This window comes from Oncorhynchus mykiss, chromosome 19, assembly GCF_057628025.1.
Source record: "Oncorhynchus mykiss isolate SJ-2025 chromosome 19, ASM5762802v1, whole genome shotgun sequence".
In the NCBI taxonomy this organism is placed as follows: domain Eukaryota; kingdom Metazoa; phylum Chordata; class Actinopteri; order Salmoniformes; family Salmonidae; genus Oncorhynchus; species Oncorhynchus mykiss.
In genome coordinates, this window is record NC_143040.1 from 47,848,948 (window position 1) to 47,875,657 (window position 26,710).

The 26,710-nt window shown below is 41.0% G+C and overlaps 1 protein-coding gene across 2 annotated transcripts in view; it reads left to right on the forward strand.

The window, feature by feature from the left end:
• Positions 1-26,227, forward strand: part of LOC110497788 (gamma-aminobutyric acid receptor subunit alpha-2) — a 40,414-nt gene extending 14,187 nt beyond the window's left edge. For both annotated transcript variants that reach the window (XM_021574152.3, XM_090211150.1), the window contains exons 5-10: positions 795-1,015; positions 1,337-1,419; positions 14,611-14,754; positions 15,057-15,209; positions 21,151-21,353; positions 23,636-26,227. In XM_021574152.3, coding sequence (XP_021429827.1) covers positions 795-1,015; positions 1,337-1,419; positions 14,611-14,754; positions 15,057-15,209; positions 21,151-21,353; positions 23,636-23,941 — 1,110 coding nt within the window. In that variant the 3' untranslated portion in view covers positions 23,942-26,227. The remainder of the gene's footprint in view (positions 1-794; positions 1,016-1,336; positions 1,420-14,610; positions 14,755-15,056; positions 15,210-21,150; positions 21,354-23,635) is intronic.
• The last annotated feature ends 483 nt before the right edge of the window (positions 26,228-26,710 follow it).

Consider the following 26,710-nt stretch of genomic DNA (forward strand, 5'->3'; position numbering starts at 1 on the left):
TTTTATTTCTATGCATTTAATTCTATAGCTGAAATTATCCGTATTGGTAACTTTTAAAAAATTGGACCCAGGTGATAATAGTGGATTGGACTGGTACAGAGCTTTTCTCTAGGCTTTCTCACAGGGCTTTCTCTGTTTGGGGTAACTCACCCCATTAACATCCATTGTGAGACATCACAGTGCTAACTTGTGCTCTTGGAGTGTGTTAACAAAGAAAGTAATTTACTCTGGGAAAAACGGATTGCAACTTCACAGTTGTCATTGAAGTCTTTGAGCATGTGTTTTTGTTTAAGGGCTTCAAATTCAAAGGGTTTCAGAGTCCAGGAATCATTTACCCTTGTAAACGGGCCCCATGAACTGCTCAGTAAAGCCCTTGGGGGTCAGAAGCCTGGGGGCTTTGCGTATGGGAAGGAGGGCTGTACCCACCAGACTCCAGAGGGCCAGATGCTGACGGGATAGGGGGTACTGATGTAAATCCACCCTGACATTAGCAAGAGGGCAGGGAGTAGGCATCCACCACTGACTCTGCATGTCCCCAGACATAACAAACCAGGTGCAACCTCAAACACTGACTCAGGTGGCACCACTTTAGAACACACTTTTTGATTTATTTTATTGATTGAGGAGCTTTAATACCCTTATGGTTTCACTATACTTATTCAAAACACATGTTATGATGCAGCAGTGGGTTTACCAGATCTAAGTTGTTTTTATAACACCCTCTGCCATTGCAGTCTCTTCATTAACCATATCTCAACCCGTGCTAAAGTCTTTTGTACTCTGCTCTTTGTCAGGAATACACTGTGGACGTGTTCTTCCGTCAGAGCTGGATTGACGAGCGGCTGAAGTTCAATGGGCCAATGAATATCCTGCGGCTGAACAACCTGATGGCCAGTAAGATCTGGACGCCAGATACCTTCTTCCACAATGGGAAGAAATCTGTCGCTCACAACATGACCATGCCCAACAAACTGCTCCGGATCATGGAGGATGGAACACTGTTGTACACTATGAGGTAACAAGTGCTTGTTTTTTATTACCCCTGGTTTCATTAGAGAGCTAAAAGAGCTGTCCTCAGGTCAAAGGACAAGGTGATGTCAGTGCAGCAGCCAACGCCAGCATTGAGATCTACTGCTATTGTACAGGCAGTCAGCATCACCCTATGAAAACCATACAGTATGTGTACATACAAGGTCTCAGCATAGCCTGAAAGTGAGGAGAGATGAGGCCATTCAAAAGAAACATGGTAGCACAACAAAACAACTGCACTGAGAGAGTAGCCCTGAGGTTCTGGGGTGATGTGAACTCTTGCGTCTGTATTTTTGTATTTACTCAGGTTAACGGTCCAGGCGGAATGTCCCATGCACCTCGAAGACTTCCCTATGGATTCCCACTCCTGTCCACTGAAGTTTGGCAGCTGTAAGCTTATCTCCTCATTCTTGCTTCTATTTTACTTTGTAAGGAACTGATATAGCTAGAGGCAGAACTTTGTTTCTTGCTGGATGTTTAACTGGTTGCCTGTGAGACTGAAACATCTAGTTAGTTGGGTTCGTTCTGAGTTCACAAGTAAAATTAGGCTTTTCATAAACAGCAATGCCATGTGCCTCTCTACAAAGACGTATCTGACGTAAATTCTATCAATCTTCTGTCAGATTGACTGTTTTGCTAGAGGTGATTGAACTTACCTTTCTTTCATTATGCAATGTAATTTTCTCATTTCACAGTAACATAAACTCAGCAACAAAAAAACATCCCTTTTTCAGGACCCTGTCTTTCAAAGATAATTAGGAAAAACCCCAAAAACTTCACAGATCTTCATTTTAAATGGTTTAAACACTGTTTCCCATGATTGTTCTATGAACCATAAACAATTAATGAAGATGCACCTGTGCAATGGTTGTTAAGACACTAACAGATTACAGATGGTAGGCAATTAGGGTCACAGTTATGAAAACTTAGGACACTAAAGAGGCCTTTCTACTGACTCTGAAAAACACCAAAAGAAAGATGCCCAGGGTCCCTGCTCATCTGCATGAACGTTCCTTAGGCATGCTGCAAGGAGGCATGAAGACTGCAGATGTGGCCAGGGCAATAAATTGCAATGCCCGTACTGTGAGACGCCTAAGACAGCACTACAGGGAGACGGGACGGACAGCTGATCGTCCTCGCAGTGGCAGACCATGTGTAACAACACCTGCACAGGATCGGTACATCCGAACATCAAAGCTGCGGTCCTGGTACAGAATGGCAACAACAACTGCCCGATTTACACCAGGAACACACAATCCCTCCATCAGTGCTCAGACTGTCCGCAATAGGCTGAGAGAGGCTGGACTGAGGGCTTGTAGGCCTGTTGTAAGGCAGGTTCTCACCAGACATTACCGGCAACAATGTTGTCTATGGGCACAAACCCACCGTCGCTGGACCAGACAGGACTGGCAAAAAGTGCTCTTCACTGATGAGTCGCGGTTTTGTCTCACCAGGGGTGATGGTTGGTTTCGTGTTAATCGTCGAAGCAATGAGTGTTACACCAAGGCCTGTACTCTGGTGCGGGATTGATTTGGAATTGGAGGGTCCGTCATGGTCTGGGGCTGTGTGTCACAGCATCATCGGACTGAGCTTGTTGTCATTGCAGGCAATCTCAACACTGTGCGTTACAGGGAAGGCATCCTCCTCCCTCATGTGGTACCCTTCCTGCAGGCTCATCCTGACATGACCCTCCAGCATGACAATGCCACCAGCCATACTGCTCGTTCTGTGTGTTATTTCCTGCAAGACAGGAATGTCAGTGTTCTGCCATGGTCAGCGAAGAGCCCGGATCTCAATCCCATTGAGCACGTCTGGGACCTGTTGGATCGGAGGGTGAGGGCTAGGGCCATTCCCCCCAGAAATGTCTGGGAACTTGCAGGTGCCTTGGTGGAAGAGTGGGGTAACATCTCACAGCAAGAACTGGCAAATCTGGTGCAGTCCATGAGAAGGAGATGCACTGCAGTACTTAGTATCTGGTGTTGCCACCAGCTGCATTGACTGTTAATTTTGATTTTGATTCTTCCTTTGTTCAGGGACACATTATTCAACTTCTGTTAGTACAATGTCTGTGGACCTTGTTCAGTTTATGTCTCAGTTGTTGAATCTTATGTTCATACAAATATTTACACATGTGAAGTAGTTTTGGCAAGTCGGTTAGGGCATCTACTCTGTGCATGACACAAGTCATTTTTCCAACAATTGTTTACAGACAGATTATTTCACTTATAATTCACTGTACCACAATTCCAGTGGGTCAGAAGTTTACATACATTAAGTTGACTGTGCCTTTATAGAGCTTGGAAAATTCCAGAACATTATGTCATATGCAAATTTACATCATTTGAGTCAATTTGTGGTGTACCTGTGGATGTATTTCAAGGTCTACCTTCAAACTCAGTGTCTCTTTGCTTGACATCATTGGAAAATCAAAAGAATTCAGCCAAGACCTCAGAAAACAACTTGTTGACCTCCACTAGTCTGGTTCATCCTTGGGAGCAATTTCCAAACACCTGAAGGTACCATGTTCATCTGTACAAACAATAGTACACAAGTATAAACACCATGGGACCACGTAGCCATCATACCACTCAGGAAGGAGACGCGTTCTGTCTCCTAGAGATGAACGTACTTTGGTGCGAAAAGTGCAAATTAATCCCAGAACAACAGCAAATGACCTTGTGAAGATGCTGGAGGAAACAGGTACAAAAGTATCTATATCCACAGAGTCCAATATCGACATACAGTTCAAGTCGGAAGTTTACATACACCTTAGCCAAATGCATTTAAACTCAGTTTTTTACAATTCCTGACATTTAATCCTAGTAGAAATTCCCTGTTTTAGGTCAGTTTGGATCACCACTTTATTTTAAGAATGTGAAATGTCAGAATAATAGTAGAAAGAATGATTTATTTCAGCGTTTATTTCTTTCATGACATTCCCAGTGAGTCAGAAGTTTACATACCAAATTAGTATTTGGTAGCATTGCCTTTAAATTGTTTAACTTGGGTCAAACATTTCGGGTAGCCTTCCACAAGCTTCCCACAGTAAGTTGGGTGAATTTTGGCCCATTTCTCCTGACAGAGTTGGTGTAACTGAGTCAGGTTTGTAGGCCTTCTTGCTCACACACACTTTTTAGTTCTGTCCACAGATTTTCTATGGGATTGAGGTCAGGGCTTTGTGATGGCCACTCCAATACCTTGACTTTGTTGTCCTTAAGCCATTTTGCCACAGCTTTGGAAGTATGCTTGTGGTACTGTCCATTTGGAAGACCAATTTGCTACCAAGCTTTCACTTCCTGACTGATGTCTTGAGATGTTGCTTCAATGTATCCACATAATTCTCCTTCCTCATGATGCCATTTATTTTGTGATGTGCACCAGTGCCTCCTGCAGCAAAGCACCACCACAACATGATGCTGCCACCCCCGTGCTTCACGGTTGGGATGGTGTTCTTCGGCTTGTAAGCGCCCCCCTTTTTCTTCCAAACCTAACGATGGTCATTATTGCCAAACAGTTGTATTTTTCTTTCATCAGACTAGAGGACATTTCTCCAAAAAGTACGATCCTTGTCCCCATGTGCAGTTGCAAACCATAGTCTGGCTTTTTTATGATGGTTTTGGAGCAGTGGCTTCTTTTTGCTGTGCGGCCTTTCACTATAAGCGTGGTGAAAGTCAGTTGTTAATTTGCTTTGTATCTGGTCAACACATTTTTTCTCAAAAAGGGTCGGTACCAGGCTGATTGGTCAGCTGTTTGAAACGGTAAAGGATGCTTTGCTATTCTTGGGTAACGGAATGACTTACGCTTCCCTGAGGGCACACACTTCCCTGTAGACTTAGACTGAAGAGATGGCAAAAAAGGGTGGCAATATACTCCGCAACCATCCTCAGTAAGTTGTCAGTACCAGGTGGTTTGTCATTATTGATAGACAACAATCTTCTTTCTTTTTTTAACCTTTACCACACACTACGGAAGGGAATTAGGGCCAAGTGAAGAGAACAAAATAATAAATGTGATTGCTGTTGGTACTTGGATTATTACTATTTTTACATGTGTAGTACTTTAAAACTTTAAATACTTTCAGAATAAAGTAGACTTTTTGGGAATAAAGTTTAAATTAAATTAATCTAATAAAGTGGCAATATTTCGAGAATAAAGTGGCAAAATTCAAGAAAAACAAATTTTGAGAATAAAGTTTGGTTCGATTTGGTTATTGGCATGTCTTCCTGGCTCCCTGTTGCTGTTGTGCACCACTGTTGAAATGCTTGCATTAGATGACCTAGTGAAACTAGACTTTAGAATTGGCTTTAGTAAAAGTATTAGGACCTGGAAGAGGTTGTGCCACAGATTATTCTCAGAAGGAGGAACCACACCGTGCGGTTACATACCTAGGTAGAGACGGGTGGGTTGTATTCTTAACGGCCATGCATAGTGCGTTGTCAGAACACAAGTTAACTATCTTGGTACTGTCACTGATTGCGAAGAGACATGGAGTTGTGTGCATCATTTCCTGTCATGGTGCCCTTCGAATTCACTACAATGTTATCCTCAATCCCCTCTGTATGCCACCACCTTGCATAGTATCTTAGAGAGTAACAGCTAGGCCAGCAGCCTATTTGTTGAAACGAAAGGTAAAATAAAATAATATTTGTCACGTGCGCCGAATGGTTACTTACAAGCCCTTAACCAACAATGCAGTTCAAGAAATAGAGAAAATATTTACTAAATAAAATATGGTAAAAAATAAAATAAATAGTAACACAATAAAATGACATAACAATAACGAGGCTATATACAGGGGGTACCGGTACTGAGTCAATGTGCAGGGGTACAGGTTAGTCAAGGTAATTTGTACATTTAGGCAGGGGTAAAGTGACTATGCATAGATAATAAACATTGAGTAGCAGCAGTGTAAAAACAAAGGGGGGTCAATGTAAATTGTCAGCGTGGCCATTTGATGAATTGTTCAGCAGTCTTATAGCTTGGGGGTAGAAGCTGTTAAGGAGCCTTTTGAACCTAGAGTTGGCGCTGCTGAACCGCTTGCCATGAGGTAGCAGAGAGAACAGTCTATGACTTGGGTGACTGGAGTCTTTGACAATTTTTCGTCCTTCCTCTGACACCACCTAGTATAGGTCCTGGAGGGCAGCCAGCTTGTCCCCAGTGATGCATTGGGCCGTACTCCCTACTCTCTGCAGCGCCTTATGGTCGGATGCAGAGCAGTTGAGAGCAGTCAGGACGCTCTCAATGGTGCACCTGTAGTACTTTTTGAGGATCTGGGGACCCATGCCTCATAATTTCACTCTCCTGGGGGGGGGAAAGGGTGTTGTTGTGCCCTCTTCATGACTGTCTTGGTGTGTCTGGACCATGATAGTTTGTGGGTGATCTGTACACCAAGGAACTTGAAATTCTCGACCAACTCCACTACAGCCCCGTCAATGTTTAAATTTACCTAGGCAAGTCAGTTAAGAACAAATTCTTATTTTCAATGACAGCCTAGGGACAGTGGGTTACCTGCCTTGTTCAGGGGCAGAACAACAGATTTTGACCTTGTCAGCTCGGGGATTTGAGCAGGCACCCCTGAGGGGCCCCGGTGTTGAGAATCAGCGTGGCAGATGTGTTGTTGCCTACCCTTAGGCTGTTGCCTACCCTTAGGCTGTCCCCACCTGGGTATACTCCTCAATGCCATTGGATGAATCACAGAACATATTCCAGTCTGTGCTTGCAAAACAGTCCTGTAGCTTAGCATTCACATCTTCTGACCACTTCCTGCTTTAGTTTTTGCTTGTAAACAGGATTTAGGAGGATATAATGATGGTCAGATTTGCCAAATGGAGGGCGAGGGAGAGCTTTGTATGCTTCTCTGTGTGTGGAGTAAAGGTGGTCTAGAGTTTTTTCCCTGTGGTTGCACGTGTGAAATGCTGGTAAAAATGAGGTAAAACGGATTTAAGTTTGCCTGCATTAAAGTCCCCTGCCACTAGGAGTGTCGCTTCTGGATGAGCATTTTCTTGTTTGCTTATGGCCTTAAACAGCTTGTTGAGTGTGATCTTAGGGCCAGCATTGGTTTGTGGTGGTAAATAGACTGCTATGAATAATTTAGATCAGAACTCTCTTGGTAGATAGTGTGGTCTACAGCTTATCATGAGGTACTCTACCTCAGGCGAGCAATACCTCAAGACTTATTTTAATATAGACATCGCACACCAGCAGTTATTGACAAATAGACACACACCTCCGCCCCTTGTCTTACCAGACGTAGCTGCTCTGTACTGCCGATGTACGGAAAACCCAGACAGCTCTATATTATCCGTGTCGTCGTTCAGCCATGACTCGGTGAAACATAAGATATTACAGTTTCTAATGTCTCGTTGGTAGGATAGTCTCCACCGTAGATCATCAATTTTGTTTTCCAGTGATTGCACATTGGCTAATAGAACTGATGGTTCTATTAACTTACACATTTGTGCGTAACGGCATGGTATTTTATGTACACTTCCAAGTAATCTCACAGGCCTAGGTTTATAATCTTGTGAATGTAAGTCACGGATTGCGTGGAGAAGGTTTGCGTGGAGGAGGATTGTGCGTCTCAGTCGGGCTCAATGGCTGCACCAAACCCCCTGTCATTGACCTTGCATAGTCACGGGGCAGGGGGTTTGGGCAAAGCCCCGTCTGAGACAGCAATTTTACAGTCCATTATCTAATAGGTCTAGCCACTTGCCTCTATAAGGTGAACAAGTGGTAACCTAAGTTAGCGGTATATAGCTGAGGCAAATAGCCTATAACGGAGACAATGCCCCTGTTTTGGGATTACCCATGTGTCCTTCATTCCTCACTTCCTTGAAGACATCACCAATAGATGGATAGTGAAAGGAGATTTTACTCTAGACTACCAACCAAGTCATGTCAGATCAGTGATTATTTCTTTATATATAGCCTATGCTCATTGATCATCATTGATCTAATAGGCCTGTATTTATATCAACGATTATTTCAAGAAAGGGAGAATCCATCCATTAATATATTCAAACAGAGCCTAAGAATAGCTGCTTTGCACATGAAGGAGTGGTCCTTGAGATGCCTCTTCTACCACAGACAGGTGCTATAGGTTTATAATGGGCTGCAAAATAGCGGTGTTGTAGCAGCTTGACATGAGACACATACACGCATAGCCCCCGGTCTTCAGGATCCCAAGATAATTTGTTTAATTGGGTGTGCTCACATAGCCTAGCCTATAGTCATTAGAAGGAAATACAACTGTTAGTAAAACACCATGGATAAGGTCATTAATGGTTGCCATTATGCACAGATGTTTTATTCCCCTCTATTCTGAACTTTTATTTTCTCATATAGGCCTAGCTATAAGACTCTCTAAGCGACTGTCTGTAGTCTATGCAAGGTGTTCGCCTAAACTACACAGGAGAACATTTTATCAAATTCAGAGGGAAGACTGACAGTGACTAATACCCCTTTTATATCATGGTGTAATGCATATGTCATCTTCATGGAGTCTCGCCCCACTACTGATCAGACAAGTGTAGTGATTGTAATGCAAGATAGAGGCCACGCTGTCTCTCGTCAGAGATTGCATTTATTGTGGGAGATTGCTAAATATTACCTTTTTATCCAAGACAGGGTAAATATATTGTTTCAGGTGATAATAAAACATGTTTTGTTTAGTTATTTTATCCTCAACTTGTTTCTCTAACTTTATAGCATGTCAAGCTAGCTAAAAGCCAATGCTAGGTTGAATGTACCATTGTAGCTAGCAACCTCACCTAGTAATGACTTTTGGTTTTTATAATAATTATCATCACAATAAACTTCAACTGAAGGCAAGTCATATAATATAATGGGTATTATTTAACATTTATATTAAAATATTACTCACTTTTATGGAATGGGTAAAGTTGCTAGCGAGCCCATAAAGCCATCAATATGGTTTGGTAGCTTCTATGGTTTGGTAGCTTCCTGTTCTTTGACGGACTGAAAATGACTCAAAGTTAGAACAATTTCAAAGTATGCTCTGTCCTTCTTGCAACGGAGCCTTCAATCACAAGGGCGCGTTGCGTTTCCACTCCGTTGTGGGTGCAATGTAACAGAGTCCGTTGGGGTAATGTGAACAAGGCTTAATGCCTTGATCACACCGACAGTGTCACTGCATTTTAGTACACCAGAAATACATGTATTTCCAATGTAACACGGTGTTTGCCTTACAGAAATGCATTGCAGAGGTATTTTGTCTGGTGCATAGTTGGATTTATCGAACATATGCGTTAAACTGTGCATAGATGGCTTGACAGAAATGACAGCAGAAGGTTGAACTTTTGTTGCACACACATCCTATTGATGCTGTGTACCATTTTAAGCAATGACGCTGTCGGTGTGATCAATACATAATGCCTCGAACACACCTACAGCACCATTGTGCAAAATGGTACCCAGCATCATCTAGATATGTGTGCAACATACAGTACCAGTCAAAAGTTTGGACACACCTACTCATTCAAGGGTTTTTCTTTTTACTATTTTCTACATTGTAGAATAATAGTGAAGACATCAGAACTATGAAATAACACATATGGAATCATGTAGAAACCAGAAAATTGTTTAACCAACCAACCAGTTCAGATGAGTCAATGTAGCCACCCTTTGTCTTGATAATAGCTTTAAACACTCTTGGCATTCTCTCAACCAGCTTCACCTGGAATGCTTTTCCAACAGTCTTGAAGGAGATCCCACATATGCTGAGCACTTGTTGACTGTTTTTCAACATATTTACCTCTGCAAGGCAGTGCTGCAAGGCAAGCACAGCGTTCCATTGGAAATTAATGTACTTCTGGTGTACCAAAATGCAATGACGTGTGATCGAGGAACCCCAGGTCTCTTCGCAGTCAGTGACAGATCCAAGAAAGTTTTTTGTTTGCGCTCATAATGCACCATGGCCTTTAGAAGAGCATATGCCTATAGTATGAAGTTTTCAGGTGGAAACTTGATGTGTGCGTGCGCACGTGAGGTGACACCTGTTTGAACTGAGTTATTAGATAATTAGACTGATAAGCGTGCGTGCACAGTGACACCTGTTCTAACAAGTGTATTAGATCATTAGATTGATGGCCATTTGTTTGTTTTGCCCCTACTTTTTAACACCCACACACAACACCTGCATACACACACAACCCACCCATCTTTACCTATGTATGTAACCACATCGACTTGGATGAAATACCTCATCCAAGTCTGTGTGGTTCCTCCTTCTGAAAAGAACCTCAACCTCTTCCAGGTCCTAATAATTATAATAATGTTTTTTGGGGGGGTACGACATTTAGCCTTTAGTACCACATCCCATTTATTTTATTTTATTAGGCAAGTCATTTAAGAAAAAATCTTATTTACAATAATAGCCTAGGAACAGCAGGTTAACTGCCTTGTTCAGGGGTAGAACAACAGATGTTTTACCTTGTCAGCTCAGGAATTTGATCTAGCAAACTTTTGGTTACTGGCCCAACGCTCTAACCACTGGGCTACCTGCCGCCACAAATAACACATCCATAAATGGAAAAAAAGATAATGAGGAATAAGGGTTTGAAGTATCTGTCCTATACTTAATTATATATACTTTATTTTTTATTTTTTTTACACATAACCCCTTTTGTTAGGCACAAAATGACCTCCAAAATTCCATAACAAATTTTAACCGGTATGGTTACCTTCAGACGACTCTGTCACACTTGTGGGGGTTATAGAGCAAAATGGAGAACACCATAGTGTTTGTGAGAATCTCCCCTTTCCATAGAGTGAAATGCTATAGCGATTGTCGGGATGTTTCATGGTCTGTCAAACACCGCTGTGGTTTTGTCTACCTTCGCAGATGATGCAAAAAAACATATCTCTAGCGTAAACTGACGTATTTTGATGTGGATTTTTTATTATACTACTTATATTGAGGCACCAGTGATAATGATGTGCTAAAAGAGCAAGGATTTCCTTGTTACTGAAGCCGGCATATCTAACTCCGGCATTTCAAAGGTGGCACGGCACGCACAGCAACAGGGAGCCAGTGTCACATTCTGACCTTGTTTTAGTATGGTCAGGGCGTGAGTTGGGTGGGTTGTCTATGTTTGTTTTTCTATGTTGTGTTTTGTGTTTGGCCTGGTATGGTTCTCAATCAGAGGCAGGAGTCTTTAGTTGTCTCTGATTGAGAATCATCCTTAGGTAGCCTTTTCCCACCCGTGTTTCGTGGGTGATTATTTTCTGTTTAGTGTGTTTTGCACCTGGCGGAGCTGTTTCGGTTGTGCTTTTTGTTTCTTTATTTGATAGTGTTCAGTTTAAATAAATAACATGAACAAGTACCACGCTGCGCTTTGGTCCTCACCTTCTTCCACGACGACCGTTACAGCCAGAGAGGTATGCAATTAATAACCAAATCCCTTACTTTAATCACAGGTTGACTTTTATTGCCAAGAGTCTTGTCCTGGAGGAAGAACTGAGCGGTTTCCCATTAAATAGGCCAGCTATAATGTCAAAATTGGCTAGATTATGAAAATAAAAATACGTTTTTAAAAGTACTATCTCTTCACTTGGTCCTAATTCAAAATTACAATGCTTGTCTTTCATAATTTAATATAATTTGGTCAGTTATGTATTTTTTTTAAAATATCTTTTTTTATTTCACCTTTATTTAACCAGGTAGGCTAGTTGATAACAAGTTCTCATTTACAACTGCGACCTGGCCAAGATAAAGCAAAGCAGTGCGACACAAACAACAACACAGAGTTACACATGGAATAAACAAACACAGTCAATAATACAATAGTCTATATACAGTGTGTGCAAATGAGGTAGGATAAGGGGGTGAGGCAATAAATAGGCCATAGTGGTGAAATTATTACAGTATGTCAAAATAAACACTGGGGTGATAGATTTGCAGAAGATGAGTGTGCAAAGGAGCAAAATAAATAACAATATGGTGATGAGGTAGTTGGATGGGCTATTTTCAGATTGGCTATGTGCAGTGATCTGTGAGCTGCTCTGACAGCTGGTACTTAAAGCTAGTGAGGGAGATATGAGTCTGCAGCTTCAGTGATCTTTGCAGTTAATTCCAGTCATTGGCAGCAGAGAACTGGAAGGAAAGGCAGTTGCAGGAGAAATTGGCTTTAGGGGTGACCAGTGAAATATACCTGCTGGAGCGCGTGCTGTGGGTGGGTGCTGCTATGGTGACCAGCGAGCTGAGATAAGGTGGGGTTTTACCTAGCAACGACTTATAGATGACCTGGAGCCAGTGGGTTTGACAACGGATATGAAGCGAGGGCCAGCCAACGAGAACATACAGGTCGCAGTGGTGGTGGTAGTATATGGGGCTTTGGTGACAAAACGGATGGCACTGTGATAGACTGCATCCAATTTGCTGAGTCGAGTGTTGGAGGCTATTTTGTAAATGACATCGGTAGGATAGTCAGTTTTACTAGGGTATGTTTGGCAGCGTGAGTGAAGGCTGCTTTGTTGCGAAATTCTAGATTTCATTTTTGATTGGGGATGCTTAATGTAAGTCTGGAAGGATAGTTTACAGTCTAACCAGACACCTAGGTATTTGTAGTTGTCCACATATTCTAAGTCAGAACCGTCCAGAGCAGTGTTGCTAGACGGGTGGGTAAGTGTGGGCAGCGATCGGTTGAAGAGCATGCATTTAGTTTTGCTTGCATTTAAGAGCAGTTGGAGGCCACGGAAGGAGAGTTGTATGGCATTGAAGCTCATCTGGAGGTTAGTTAACACAGTATCCAAAGAAGGGCCAGAAGTATACAGAATGGTGTCGTCTGCTTAGAGGTTGATCAGAGAATCACCAGCAGCAGGAGCGACATCATTGATGTATACAGAGAAAAGAGTCGGCCTGAGAGTTGAACCCTGTGGCACCCCCATAGAGACTGCCAGAGGCCCGGACAACAGGCCCTCCAATTTGACACACTGAACTCTATCAGAGAAGTAGTTGGTGAACCAGGCGAGGCAATCATTTGAGAAACCAAGGCTATCGAGTCTACCGATGAGGATGTGGTGATTGACAGAGTCGAAAGCCTTGGCCAGGTCTATGAATAGGGCTGCACAGTATTGTTTCTTATCGATGGCGGTTATGATATTGTTTAGGACCTTGAGCGTGGCTGAGGTGCACCCATGACCAGCTCGGAAACCAGATTGCATAGCAGATAAGGTACGGTGGGTTTCGAAATGGTCGGTGATCTGTTTGTTAACTTGGCTTTCGAAGACCTTAGAAAGGCAGGGTAGGATAGATATAGGTCTGTAGTAGTTTGGGTCTAGAGTGTCTCCGCCTTTGAAGAGGGGGATGACCGCGGCAGCTTTCCAATCTTTGGGGATCTCAGACAATACGAAAGAGGTTGAACAAGCTAGTAATATGGGTTGCAACAATTCGGGTGGATAATTTTAGCAAGAGAGGGTCCAGATTGTCTAGCCCTGCTAGTGGCACAAATTTTGCAGCTCTTTCAGAACATCAGCTATCTGGATTTGGGTGAAGGAGAAATGGGGGAGGCTTGGGCAAGTTGCAGTGAGGGGTGCAGGGCTGTTGACTGGGGTAGGGGTAGCCAGGTGGAAGGCATGGCCAGCCGTAGAAAAATGCTTATTGAAATTCTCAATTTTCGCGAATTTATCGGTGGTGACAGTGTTTCCTAGCCTCAGTGCAGTGGGCAGCTGGGAGGAGGTGCTCTTATTCTCCATGGACTCTAGTGTCCCAGAACTTTTTGGAGTTAGTGCTACAGGATGCAAATTTCTGTTTGAAAAAGCTAGCCTTTGCTTTCCTAACTACCTGTGTATAATGGTTCCTAACTTCCCCGAAAAGTTGTATATGGCAGGGGCTATTCGATGCTAATGCCGTGTGCCACAGGATGTTTTTGTGCTGGTCAAGGGCAGTCAGGTCTGGAGTGAACCAAGGGCTATATCTGTTCCTGGTTCTAACTTTTTTGTATGGGGCATCCTTATTTAAGATGGTGAGGAAAGTCCTTTTAAAGAATAACCAGGCATCCTCTACTGACAGAATAGGGTCAATATCCTTCTAGGATACCCGGGCCAGGTCAATTTAGAAAGCCCTGCATGCTGAAGTGTTTTAGGGAGACAGTAATGAGTGATGGTCGCTTGACCGCAGACCCATTACGGACGCAGGCAATGAGGCAGTGATCGCTGAGATCCTGGTTGAAGACAGCAGAGGTGTATTTGGATGGCTATGTTTGGCTTTGAAGGTTCAGAGTTTGTTGTTGGCATGTCATGCCTAAGTTTGCTAATCTTGCCAATGAAAAAGTCATTAAAGTAGTTGGCAATATCAGAGGGTTTTGTGATGAATGAGCTATCTGATTCAATGAAGTACAGTATGTAGCTGAGTTCGCCTTTTTGCCCCAAATTTCTTTTAATGTGCTCCAAAACTTTTTATTATCATCCTTTATATAATTGATCTTTGTTTCATAGTACAGTTTCTTCTTATTTTGTTTAGTTTAGTCACATTTACAATTAATCAATTTACAGTACATTTGCCAATCAGCTGTTGCGCCAGACTTATTGTGCAGACTTATTGACCTGTATTACTTTCTGCAGATGCTTACACAATGGCTGAAGTGACGTACATTTGGACTCGAAATGCATCAGCGTCAGTGGAGGTAGCAGGAGATGGATCCAGACTGAACCAGTATCACCTTCAGGGCCAAACTGTCGGGACAGAGACCATTAAATCAAGCACAGGTGAGTCTAGACCAGAATAATCAAAAAAATGGTGTGCTCGAATCAAATAGTATTTTAAAGAAAAGTATTTCGGTGAAGGGTTGGAAAGGAAACATCAACTGGAAAATGAAAACCCACACTCACAAGTAATAGTAACCTGTGAGTGTGTGTTTTCTAGTTGATGAGTCTACACCAGTACCCATTATTGGATCTGAGCAGCGACACCAAGCAGAGACAACAATCTCCTGAACCAAAAAATAAAAAAATACAATTAGCACACCACACTCTCACCTGTATTTGTTCTGCTTCTTCCCTGTCTGTAGGTGAGTACACCGTCATGACAGCCCACTTCCACCTGAAGAGGAAGATTGGCTACTTTGTGATCCAGACTTACCTGCCCTGCATCATGACCGTCATCCTCTCCCAGGTCTCCTTCTGGCTCAACCGAGAGTCTGTACCCGCCAGAACTGTCTTTGGTAAGCACTTTCTCACACAATTACTTGATCACAGCAAATAGCGAATACTACCACAACGGTGCCATGTTTGCAACGTCTCATATGTGATTTTGTCTTTAGTCAGGCTGAACATGTTTGCCTATGTAGTCAAGTAAAACCTATTATTCCACTGGGAGTCTCTGCTCCTTAGTGGTTGAGAGTGCTCCTCAATGTTCAGGTCAAACATATTGATGGTCAAGTCAAACACGTCATATGTTACATTTTTCTAGTCAATCAGCCCTTGTCAGATAAAATGCATTCCACCATAGCTAGTTCAAACACCTGTTACTCTACAGTCAGGCCAAACACCTGCTCTTAAATAACAGCTTGGTCAAATGGTCAGATACAGTAAGTCACATGCTGCACATACGCTCCTATCCCTGAGCAGGAGTGTTACATCTGACAGGCTAACGCTATCAGAGCATCACAGCATGCTTATCACAAGAAGCCCAGTCGACCCACAGAAAAAATTAATAAAAGCCCAGTCCCTTATATCCTATTTGGAAATGTCAGGGACCTGTCGGTCTCTAAACTGGGGCTTTTATACACTCTCTCCGTCTGACCCATAATGTAGATTCCCCTAATTTAATCAGCGCTAATTATGCATTGGAGTTCCATGTATTCTGAGCCAGTCAGTGTATTCACAACCTTAATGACATGAAGATTATGTTCTGTATCAGTTGAATGGTTTAACATTAAGGGAACTGGAATAGTTTTTAATAGGCCTTTTAGAGGAGCAAATTCATGGCTTTTAAGTTGACTTAACATCAAACTACCACTTTAGCCCTCAATGTAAACACAGACCACAGGCATATTAAAGATCAGTTACTCTAAATGCCTGTGGTTGCCAACATAACAGACAACATATGAAAAAAAACTTGAGCAGTTTTGTCTTTATATGCATTGTTGGTTTACATTATTGTAGAATAGTTTCTAAAGTTTTAGGAAATAGTATATCCATCTATTTGTTTTCCTTTGAATACTTCTATATTATGAGTCCTTTCTTTTTCTTATTGTTTACATTTTGGGGTCAACTCACCATACAAATTCAACACCTGCAGGATTTTCTGTCTATACTTTTAATTTGTTCACAATTCTCCCTCAGTCTTCTAGTGTATCAAACAGATTAATACAACTATTCTAAACATGTTCAATGATAATTCTCATGTATGTCACTCATTGAGACAGTCTAGCTCAGCATTTCCTAAACTTGGTCCTCAGGACCCCAAGGAGTGCACGTTTTGGTTTTTGCCCTTACACTACAAAACTCATTCAAATGATCAAAGCTTGATGATTAGATTATTATTTGAATCAGCTGTGTAGTGCTAGGGCAAAAACCAAAACGTGCATCCCTTGGTGTCCTGAGGCCCGAGCTTGGGAAACCCTGGTCTAGCTATTCATGCAAGGTTATTAAACATTTCATATTCAGATAATAGCTGTTAAATCCAGCTTTCTAGAAGGGCCAAAGAACTGTGGCGACTGCTCCTTTTTTTCATTGGGATTTGGCACATTCTACACTGAAAGAGTGAACAGGTTTCATGAAGTTGTTATGAATATGCTTGAAAGGGGCTCTGAACCTCCTGATCTAGCCTCGGTTTCAATTATCCTCATTATGAAATGCCAGTGATAACGAGGCGTGCTTTGATGTGGGTGTCTCTTTTGTGTGTTCGAACGTGGGAAGCGATGGTACATTCGCTCTGCCAAAACAGTACACAGTTAGTCATTCACCCTTCCAGATAACCTAACCAGGTCTTGTCTGGAAATAGGCTAGACTAGCTAGCAAGCTAACCAACTTCTTTCACCAATTAGCTTCAGCCGGCTGGTGTGCGACCATGTGAAAGTTGATTTGACTTTGAATAGCCTAGCTCTGTGGCTAGTTAGGGACCGTCAATAAATTACGCAATATGTTCAGGTTGCATATCTTTAGTTGTCTCATTAAATGCTTTCAATATTTGCATATTAATTTATAAAATGTATAGTTGGTTTGAGTTTAAGTCATGGAAATTTGGAGCTATTGACATTTAAAAGATTGTCTAATGTACTTTTACTGATGGTCCCTAACTAGCCCCATAGGGATATCGAATGTCTAACCAAATGGACCATGGGCATTACGATCGGGTCCCGTGCAGCTGCGCTCCGAATTGATGATTTCTTGGGTGCTGCCAGCTGTGGGCATGTGGGCAGGATTGAAATAAACCCAACCCAAGGAAAACTGTTACGGTACCCTTCATTCTGTGACAAACAATTTTTTTTGTAATTATCTCGCAAATCTCCGTTTTGGATGAGACTTCATGACGAAAATGATCCTATTTACACTTTGTAGTACATTTTGACACTACAATAATTGTTTCTGACTAATATCGATGCCACATTGGCCGTTTTCTACCAGAGAACTTATTTATTGCCTTCAGTTGCTCTTTAAAGGCACACTGTAACTTGTAACACTGTGGTAGCTAGGAATGAGTTACATAAACAATGATCGACAAACTCCTAACAAATATCTCACAAGTACACTGTAACATTAAGGGCTTGATTCAATCCATAGCACTGAAGATCTGCGCTGTAGTGCAATTGAAATGTAAAGGCATTGTTCTCGTGTTCGCGGAGACTGCATTTACGGTAAACGGTGCATATATTGGCTCAATCGGAAATAAATCGCGCTATAATGCAGATTTTCAGCAAAGGCCATCTAAGGAAAAGTATTCCTTTTAGAACTGTGTTCCTTGTTGTCTCAGTTCTATGAGATCTTGCTCTGTGGTGGTGTTCTGGTTAAATTATTTATGTAGTCACCACTTCAAGCCTCCAAAGCATATCCCCACAAGGCGTTTTATCCTCGCAATCGGGGGATTGTTATTTTACCCTTTTAGCCTGCGGTATGTTTGATGTAGTTTCATGTTTCCTCAAATGCAATGAAAAAAAGCCACAAAAACCTATCCATCAGCAGCCATGTGGGGAAAATACACCCATTATTTCAATGTCAATGTCATCTTAGTCAGAGGTTTGAAGGAAGAAATGATAACTCGTTGTCTATTTACATGCCTGTGTCTGCATGTTTAGAGTACACAATGACAATGTGTAGATTGTCAATGGAAAACATGTTTTCCAGACTTGTTTATCCTCTCACCTTCACCTGCAATGCAGTAATCAAAGTGTATTTTTTCTCTCTGAAAATGATGAGGCCAGGCAATTAATAAAGAGACAGGAAGATGCTTTGTATTTGCTTTGACTGAATTCATAGAGCAGGGACTTGAGGGGGAGAGACACCTATTGATCATTTACGAGGAAACTCAAGGAAGCGGAGGAAATATGGTGGATGTCTTTGTTATTTCTGTGTGTATTCCCGTGTATGTAGGAGTACAGGTCTGGAGTGATGCATCATCAAAAGGAAAACACATTATCCTCTCAAAGCATTGGAGTGGTTTGATAGGGTGGGATTCCCGCATGTCCTCCAGCACCTGATAGTCTTTATGCACCATGCCGAGTACTTCATATCAGCTTGTTGGTAATACTTTACTTGAACTGCACTGCCGAAATGCCTTAAACACATCATAGAAATGATGTGCAAGACATCATAAAAGGTCATGACAACAGCTCACCTTTGACTTGAGATATTGAACAGTAAAACATATTTTTCCAGATATTTATTTATATATCGGGACTGTTATATAAAGACTATTTTTGTTAGGACTGTCAAAGTAAACGCGTTAATAACGCGTTTAACTCGTGACATGTTTATCGGCGTACATTTTTGGGACGCCATTAATCACATCTTTATATCTTCACTGCACAGCATCTTAACGCATCGATCACACCAACTTCGTCTTTGCGCAAAATGGTACGCAGCATCATCAAGATATGTGTGAAACATAAGATCAACATTCAACTTCTGCTACCATTTCTATCAAGCCGTCTACACATGCAGTTTGATGAATACATTCGATAAATCCAACGTATGCACCACACAGAACGAACTGCAACTGCCTCTTCAATGCAATGCTGCAAGGCAAACACAGCGGTCCATTGGAAATGAATGTACTTAGGGTGTAGTAAAATGCAATGATGCTGTCGGTGTGATCAAGGCGTAAGTGCACATGTTTCCGCACGGACCCTTTTTAAGCGCAAAACACAACACTTAACACAGCTACGATCAATGGGTGTTTCTAGAAGGGACACATATTTTGTCAAAATTGACTTGTCATATTAGGTTTTGGAGAATTTATGCAGCAGGGTAAATAACGTAGGGTTATCTAAAAACTACTTTTGACAAATTGTACCCCATCTAGACATGACCTAGTCAATGCTTGCGCCTTAACATGAAACCCCTTTACATCTCAGAAGACCTTGTGCCTCTAGCCAAAATCATTTAAAAATGATGCCCAATATTACCAGAGCTGTTTTTCTTTCTGCCGCAGATTTGTGCGCAAGTCACGGGCCACTTGCGAGCCACTATTTTTGGGGGTTTGATAACAAAATATATTTAGCTAGCTAGTTATGTTACTTGACCACAGGAAGAATTGACATTTAATTTTTTATTTAAACATTATTTAACCAGGTATTCTTATTTACAATGACGGCCAACCAAAAGGCAAAAGGCTTCCTGCGGGAACGGGGACTTGGATAAAACCTTTTTTTTTAGGACAAAACACACATCATGACAAGAGACACCACAACATAACATAAAGAGAGACCTAAGAAAACAACACAGCATGGTAGCAACACAACATGACTTCAACATGACGACAACAACATGGCAGCATCACAACATGGTAGCAGCACAAAACATTGTGCAAACATTATTGGGCACAGACAACAGCACAAAGGGCAAGAAGGTAGAGACATCAATACATCACAAAAAGGAATAGGCTACTCAAAGAGATGCTTTAAAGGTAGGCTGCATATTCAAGAGTGGGGTGTTTATGATTGTGTGTGTGTAAGTGAGGATGTGTATGAGAACGGGATTAAGTGGGAGTTCGATTTGCCTGGCCCGTTTCCTGGGTGAATGGAGATTTCTGAAGGACCAACGGAATGGCCTAAAATGTTCAAACTCCGCTCACCCCGGGCACTGAGCCATGCAAAATGTACTTGCCCGGCAAGAGCGAGAGGAGGGTGTAGGCGGGAGAGTGTATAGGCCTATGGGTGTAAAGTTATCTGAACAGTACAGATGGTAACAGTGCTTTCATAACATTGTTAGACAAGTTTAAAAGCTCTTTGTACTTTGTATCCATAGAGCCCGCTCTTTTTTCCTATAGTCACACTCATTTAGAATGTTTGAAGCCTTAACAGTACTTAAAGCTGTGTTTGTGTGTGTGTCACTTCAAGAATATTGATAAGATGGAGTAGGCTTACTTAACCATCGGGAGTGTTAATAAGCTGTATGTTAGTGACTTGTGTTTACTGTGAAAATGAAATTAAAACCGTCTAATTTTGTGTTTCCGTCCCCAATCAATGCAGAGTATGCCTGCAACTCAATGCACAGTTTTTATTTGTGGAAAAAGCTTTCTTTAGGGCCATTAACTCTATTAAATTATTGTATTAATTTGACAGCCCTAATTTTTGTGCATGGTATGGGGATGGGCATTTGCTTTGTAATGCTCGTGCGTGAGGAGTTTTCCCCAGGTTTTCACAGTAACAGCAGCCACAGTAGTTACATCTTGAAAGAATGCTTCATTCAACACACATAGAGGTGTTTGCCACTACATGTGGGAATACTTAGCCTACCAGAGAATCATCCACATGAATAATCGATTGTCATTGTGGATGGAAATACCATTTTCTGTTACACATGGAAATACAAGTGAACAAGGAAAAAACTACAGTACTCTTCACTTACTGCAGATGGAATTACTAGTATCAATCATTGAAATGAATTGTCAACATTTTTGATTTAGATGGTGATCATGTTTCTCTTATTGTGATGACACAGGTGTGACCACTGTGCTCACTATGACGACTCTCAGTATCAGTGCCCGTAACTCTCTGCCGAAGGTGGCCTACGCCACGGCCATGGATTGGTTCATCGCAGTATGCTACGCCTTTGTGTTCTCTGCCCTCATCGAGTTTGCTACAGTCAACTACTTCACTAAAAGAGGTTGGGCCTGGGACGGCAAAAGTGTGGTCAACGTCAAGGTAACCAGGGCAACCCCACTGACCACTGACAGTCCTATATTGCTGTTCATTAAATTGAATGTCACATGCAATCCTGCATTTGAGTTAACACTGCATCTTTATCATGGTACTGTACTCACTAATAGCAGTTTTCATTCAGTAATGCTATAAGAGGTATGTGCAGAACAAGTGAACAACGGCTGTCAAGACAAATACAAATCTGAACAATGTCATACATTCGGTTAATGTACAGATTCTACAGCCCCATGGCATTGCAGAGATAAATGTAAAGGAAATGCAAAGACCTACCTATGATGCATATAAATACATATATTATATTCAAAGCAAGCCAGGCTCTCTAATACTCAGTGTTTGCCTGAATATCCATGTTGAGATATTGCATCTGAAGCGGTACCTTATTAAAAGAGAGGGAGGGATGAAAGAAAGGAAGATAAAATGAGATGAGGAGCAGCATGTTGGTGTTCAAAAGCAGAGGTGAAACGCACAAATGATCTGTGATCTCTCAAGTAGGACATGGTTGATACAGTTACAGTGCCTTCAGAAAGTATTCACACCCCTTGACTTATTCCACATTTTGTTGTTACAGCCTGAATTCAAAATGGGATTAAATAGATTTTTTTTTTCTCACCGATCTACACACAGTACCCAATAATGACAAAGTGAAAACATGTTTTTAGACATTTTTGCAAATGTATTGAACATTTCATACAGAAATATGTAATTTACATAAGTATTCACACCCCTGAGTCAGTACATATTAGTGTAACAGTTTTCTTGAGGTGAAGGAGAGGCGGACCAAAACGCAGCGTGGTTTCTATTCATGGTTCTTTAATAAAGCACTTCACATAAACAGACTAACAAAAACAAGAAACGTGTGAACCTAAAACAGCACTATCTGGTGCAAACACGGAGACAGGAACAATCACCCACAAACACACAGTGAAACCCAGGCTACCTAAGTATGATTCTCAATCAGACAACTAATGACACCTGCCTCTGATTGAGAACCATACTAGGCCGAAACATAGAAATACCCAAAACATAGAAAAACAAACAGACTGCCCACCCCAACTCACGCCCTGACCATACTAAATAATGACAAAACAAAGGAAATAAAGGTCAGAACGTGACAATTAGAATCACCTTTGGCAGTGATTATGGCTGTGAGTCTTTCTGGGTAAGTTTCTAAGAGCTTTGCACAGCTGAATTGTACAGTATTAGCATATTATTCAATATTTGCATAAAAATTATTCAAGCCACATCAAGTTGGTTGTTGATTATTGCTAGATAGCCATTTTCAATTATTGATGTTCAAGCCGATTTAAGTCAACTGTAACTCGGCAGTTCAGGAACATTCAATGTCATCTTGGTAGGCAACTCCAGTGTAAATTTGGCCTTGTGTTTTAGGTTATTGATCTGCTGAAAGGTGAATTAATCTCCCAGTGTCTGTTGGAAAGCAGATTGCACCAGATTTTCCTCTAGGATTTTGCCTATGCTTAGCTCTATTCCGTTTCCCCCCTATTAAACTCCCTAGTCTTTGCCGATGACAAGCATACCCATAACATGATGCAGGCATACCCATAAAAAAATGAAGAGTGGTACTTAGTGTAGTGTTGGATTTGCCCCAAACATAACACTTTGTATTCAGGATATAAAGTTAATTTCTTTGCCACATTTTTTGATAATTACACTTTCTTCCCACAACTCACATACTCAGAGGAATGTATGTGACAGCGACAGTGATGGGTGTGCTTTTACTTCAGCTTAACTATTAATAACTGAACTGGTTGAAACGTTAGACATATCCTGCCATAATACAGATTTGATAAGTGAGGCCAATTAGAATGGTCATGAGACCTCAAAGAGATTCACACTCCGTAAGGACCTCAAGGTTACTGTTCATTTCAATCCAAATTGATATTGAAATGAAACTCCATAAGGCTTAACAGGCAATTTAGCAGATTATACACTTTTTTTTGGTAATACATCATAGATGGTTACAGGCAGAATCATAATTACTGTGAAATAGCTACTGTACAACAGATGCTCCATTTTCAAATCAGAAGAATAATTTCAAACACATTATGGTGTCTGGGTATTGGGCCTTGAGCTGAGCTTTTAGCTGTGTGAGAGGTATTGAGAAAACAGATGCAATGATCTAGTAATAATCAAACACTTGAAGGATCAGTTAGCTTTCATAGTAGTATTACCTCTGGCTTGTAGTGTCTCTCATTGTATTACAACCAATCTCTAATGTGTATTTTATTTCTCTCCTACAACAGAAGAAGGAGGCATCCGTCACGAAGAAGAACAATGCCTACGCTGTTGCCGTGGCAAACTACGCTCCAAACATCATCAAGGACCAAGGCGGTATGCCCACCATCTCCAAGAGTGCCACCTCTGACCCCAACAAGGCCAAGCCAGAGGTCAAGCCCGAGCAGAACAAGAAGACCTTCAACAGCGTCAGCAAAATCGACCGTATGTCCCGGATTATGTTCCCTGTGCTCTTCAGTGGTTTTAACCTGGTCTACTGGGCCACCTACCTGAACAGAGAACCAGTCATAAAGGACATGGTCCCGTCCAAATGAATACAAAATATTCACTTTGCAAGGTGACAGGATTCACTTTACACAGCTGACCCAGGACTGATGATCTGTGTGCTTTTATGTGTGTGAGTTTGGTTACATGGAGCCGTGGCATGCACTGGAGTCAATATGGTTGCTTTCTTTTGTAGGCGCATTCATTACGAGGAGATACCCAGGTAAATGATTACTAACTTCTAGTTGAATTGTAATTTGTTTGAGAGATTATACTTGTAAAGAGGTTAACATTTAACGATTGTTTGTTTATAGTGATGTAAGGATCTTATCGTTACATAAATAAAGAAACCACTGGTGCTTTCTCTAACTTATATTTGAACCTCCAAGAAACCAACTGCCATAATTAATTCAACACAAAAAAATAGTTACCAACTCCTAGTTATAACCCTGTATTGAAGACTCCAGTATAAGAAAGCACAGACAACAATTTCCTGTTTTTGTTCCATTATTAACCTATATCATGCTCTTCATATCTTACGATTTAATCGGATCAAATTCATAAGTTGGAATTAAAGACCGTACAGTCATGTTGCACCATTTTTTCATCACACAGTGAACACAGATCTACACAAATGAGTGTTGATCCTGCAGGTTCCGGCAGTACACAGCTAGACTCACCATAAGTTCAGGGATGGATGAAGGATCACTTCCTATCGTAGACTCAAAGACACTGTGACAGAGGACAGTGAATAGACAGTGTGAGTAAGGTTTGCAGGAATGTACTGTATGCCAATATTTAATATCACTTATCTATCATAGAGTTATGACTCAAGTATGTGATTTCCTGTTGTCACCATTTTATATGCAATGTAGCTTTTTTTCTCTGATGCAGATCAAAGGACCCAGATGCATACAGTGGAGTTGGAAATTATTGACACCATTGATAAAGAGGAGAAAAAACAACTATAAAATAAATCATTTAAAAATTGAGCTATATTGTATGCATGTTATATGCTTAAATGGCCCCCAGGACAAGCAAAGATCCACCACCATATTTTACAGTAGGTATGGGGCCAAAGAGCTCGATTTTCATGTCATCTGACCAAAGCACTGGTTCCAATCCAAGTGCCAATGCCATTTAGCGAACTCCAGGCATTTACATGCATTTGGGGGGACATTTTTCTGTGTTTTATATTTCCACTCTGAGGTTGGAGTAATACTGGGAAATTGAGAAAATTATGATAATGTCCTTTTAGTGTATGAGCTGTTTCAAAAGGTCACCTAAACTTTATGACAGTTTTTGTGGGATGGAGTTTTGGCCTTCCATGGTGACATCACCATACGGTAAATGTGTGAATAGATCAGTAAGAAATAGAGTTCCAAACCTCTCTGCTAATAACATTTCAATTTCCGTTTTTCCCTTCCCACTCAGACCACTCCCAGACCGTCCATTCAAAATTCTTAGTTGAGAAATTGTTCTTTGCTAAGAAGCTATTTTTGTTTATTTTTGGCCATTTTAATATTTTTTAATCACAGTAAGGTACTTAATTGTTCCCCAGACATTTTAGTAAAAACCTGGTTGCCTCTGCCAGGAGGCTGAAACTTGGCCGCAAGTGGATGATAACCAAGACAATAAGCACAAGCCAAATCCACAAATAAATTGTTAATTGGCCACAAAGACATTATTTTGCAATGACTATTTCAGTCTCCTGACTTGAAACCCATTGAGATTCTGTGGTTTGAATTGAAGAGGGCAGTCCATAAGTGTCGATGAAGGATATCAAGGATCTGGAAAGATTCTGTATGGAGGAAGTCTCAGTGCCGTTATCCTCCCAAGGTGAGGTATTGAAAGGTTTTGAAAACAGGGGTGTCAATAATTTTGACCCTTACCTTTTTGAGAGAAAAACAATTATATCAGTTGTTAACCAAAATCTGTTTCTCTGATTAATTGTAAATAAATGAATAAGATTACCAATTTTTTTTGCATACAACATAGCTCAGTATTTGAATTATTATTTTATACCGGCATTCATCGTTATCAAGGGTGTCAATAATTTTGGACCAAACTGTAAGTGCTTCTAATGTAGTCATATCAAGTCCAACAGGTAACACTTTGTTTAAAGGTCTGCTTATAAACTGCTTATAAACAGTATTACATAAATTGTTAACATTGAAGCTAATGCACAATATAAAGCTGTTATTCATTATGTATATATGATTACATGTCCTCATAATAAATGGTTCCTGAATTGTTTAATTAGTTCATAAATAGTTAATAAGCATGCTTAAAATACAAATTGTAATAAAAGTTCACAAATCAGTTCATATGGACAAGGTTGTCTCTGTTCGTTTCTCTTTGACTCAACTCGATCATATAATCACATTGTGAGATATTTTTCTTGGTCACATCACTGTTTCTCTTTCTATTTTAGCAGTGGGTACCATGCCATTGCATTTTCTATTGTAAGTAAATATGTAGTTTAGTGGGATTTGTTACTGTGTTGTACACCCATTTGGAATATAAAAAAATGTGGCACAAAACATTACATTTACTTTATGATGATATACCACACACAATACAATCATAAAGTCATGTATTTTTCCAATGAATGCATTTTAACATTTTACTGTAAGTCTAGAATTCTTGTTATTCTCATGCTTTTCCATGGTGATATTGTCAAAATCACAGAAAGAGTTATACTCTCAAAACTTTCAGCACACAATCGGATTTCACTCCCATTCGAAGGTGTCCTCTTGAACTGAACATGTTTTTCTTGCAGATTCCCATGAGTTACCATATTAATGGCATTTCAGTTT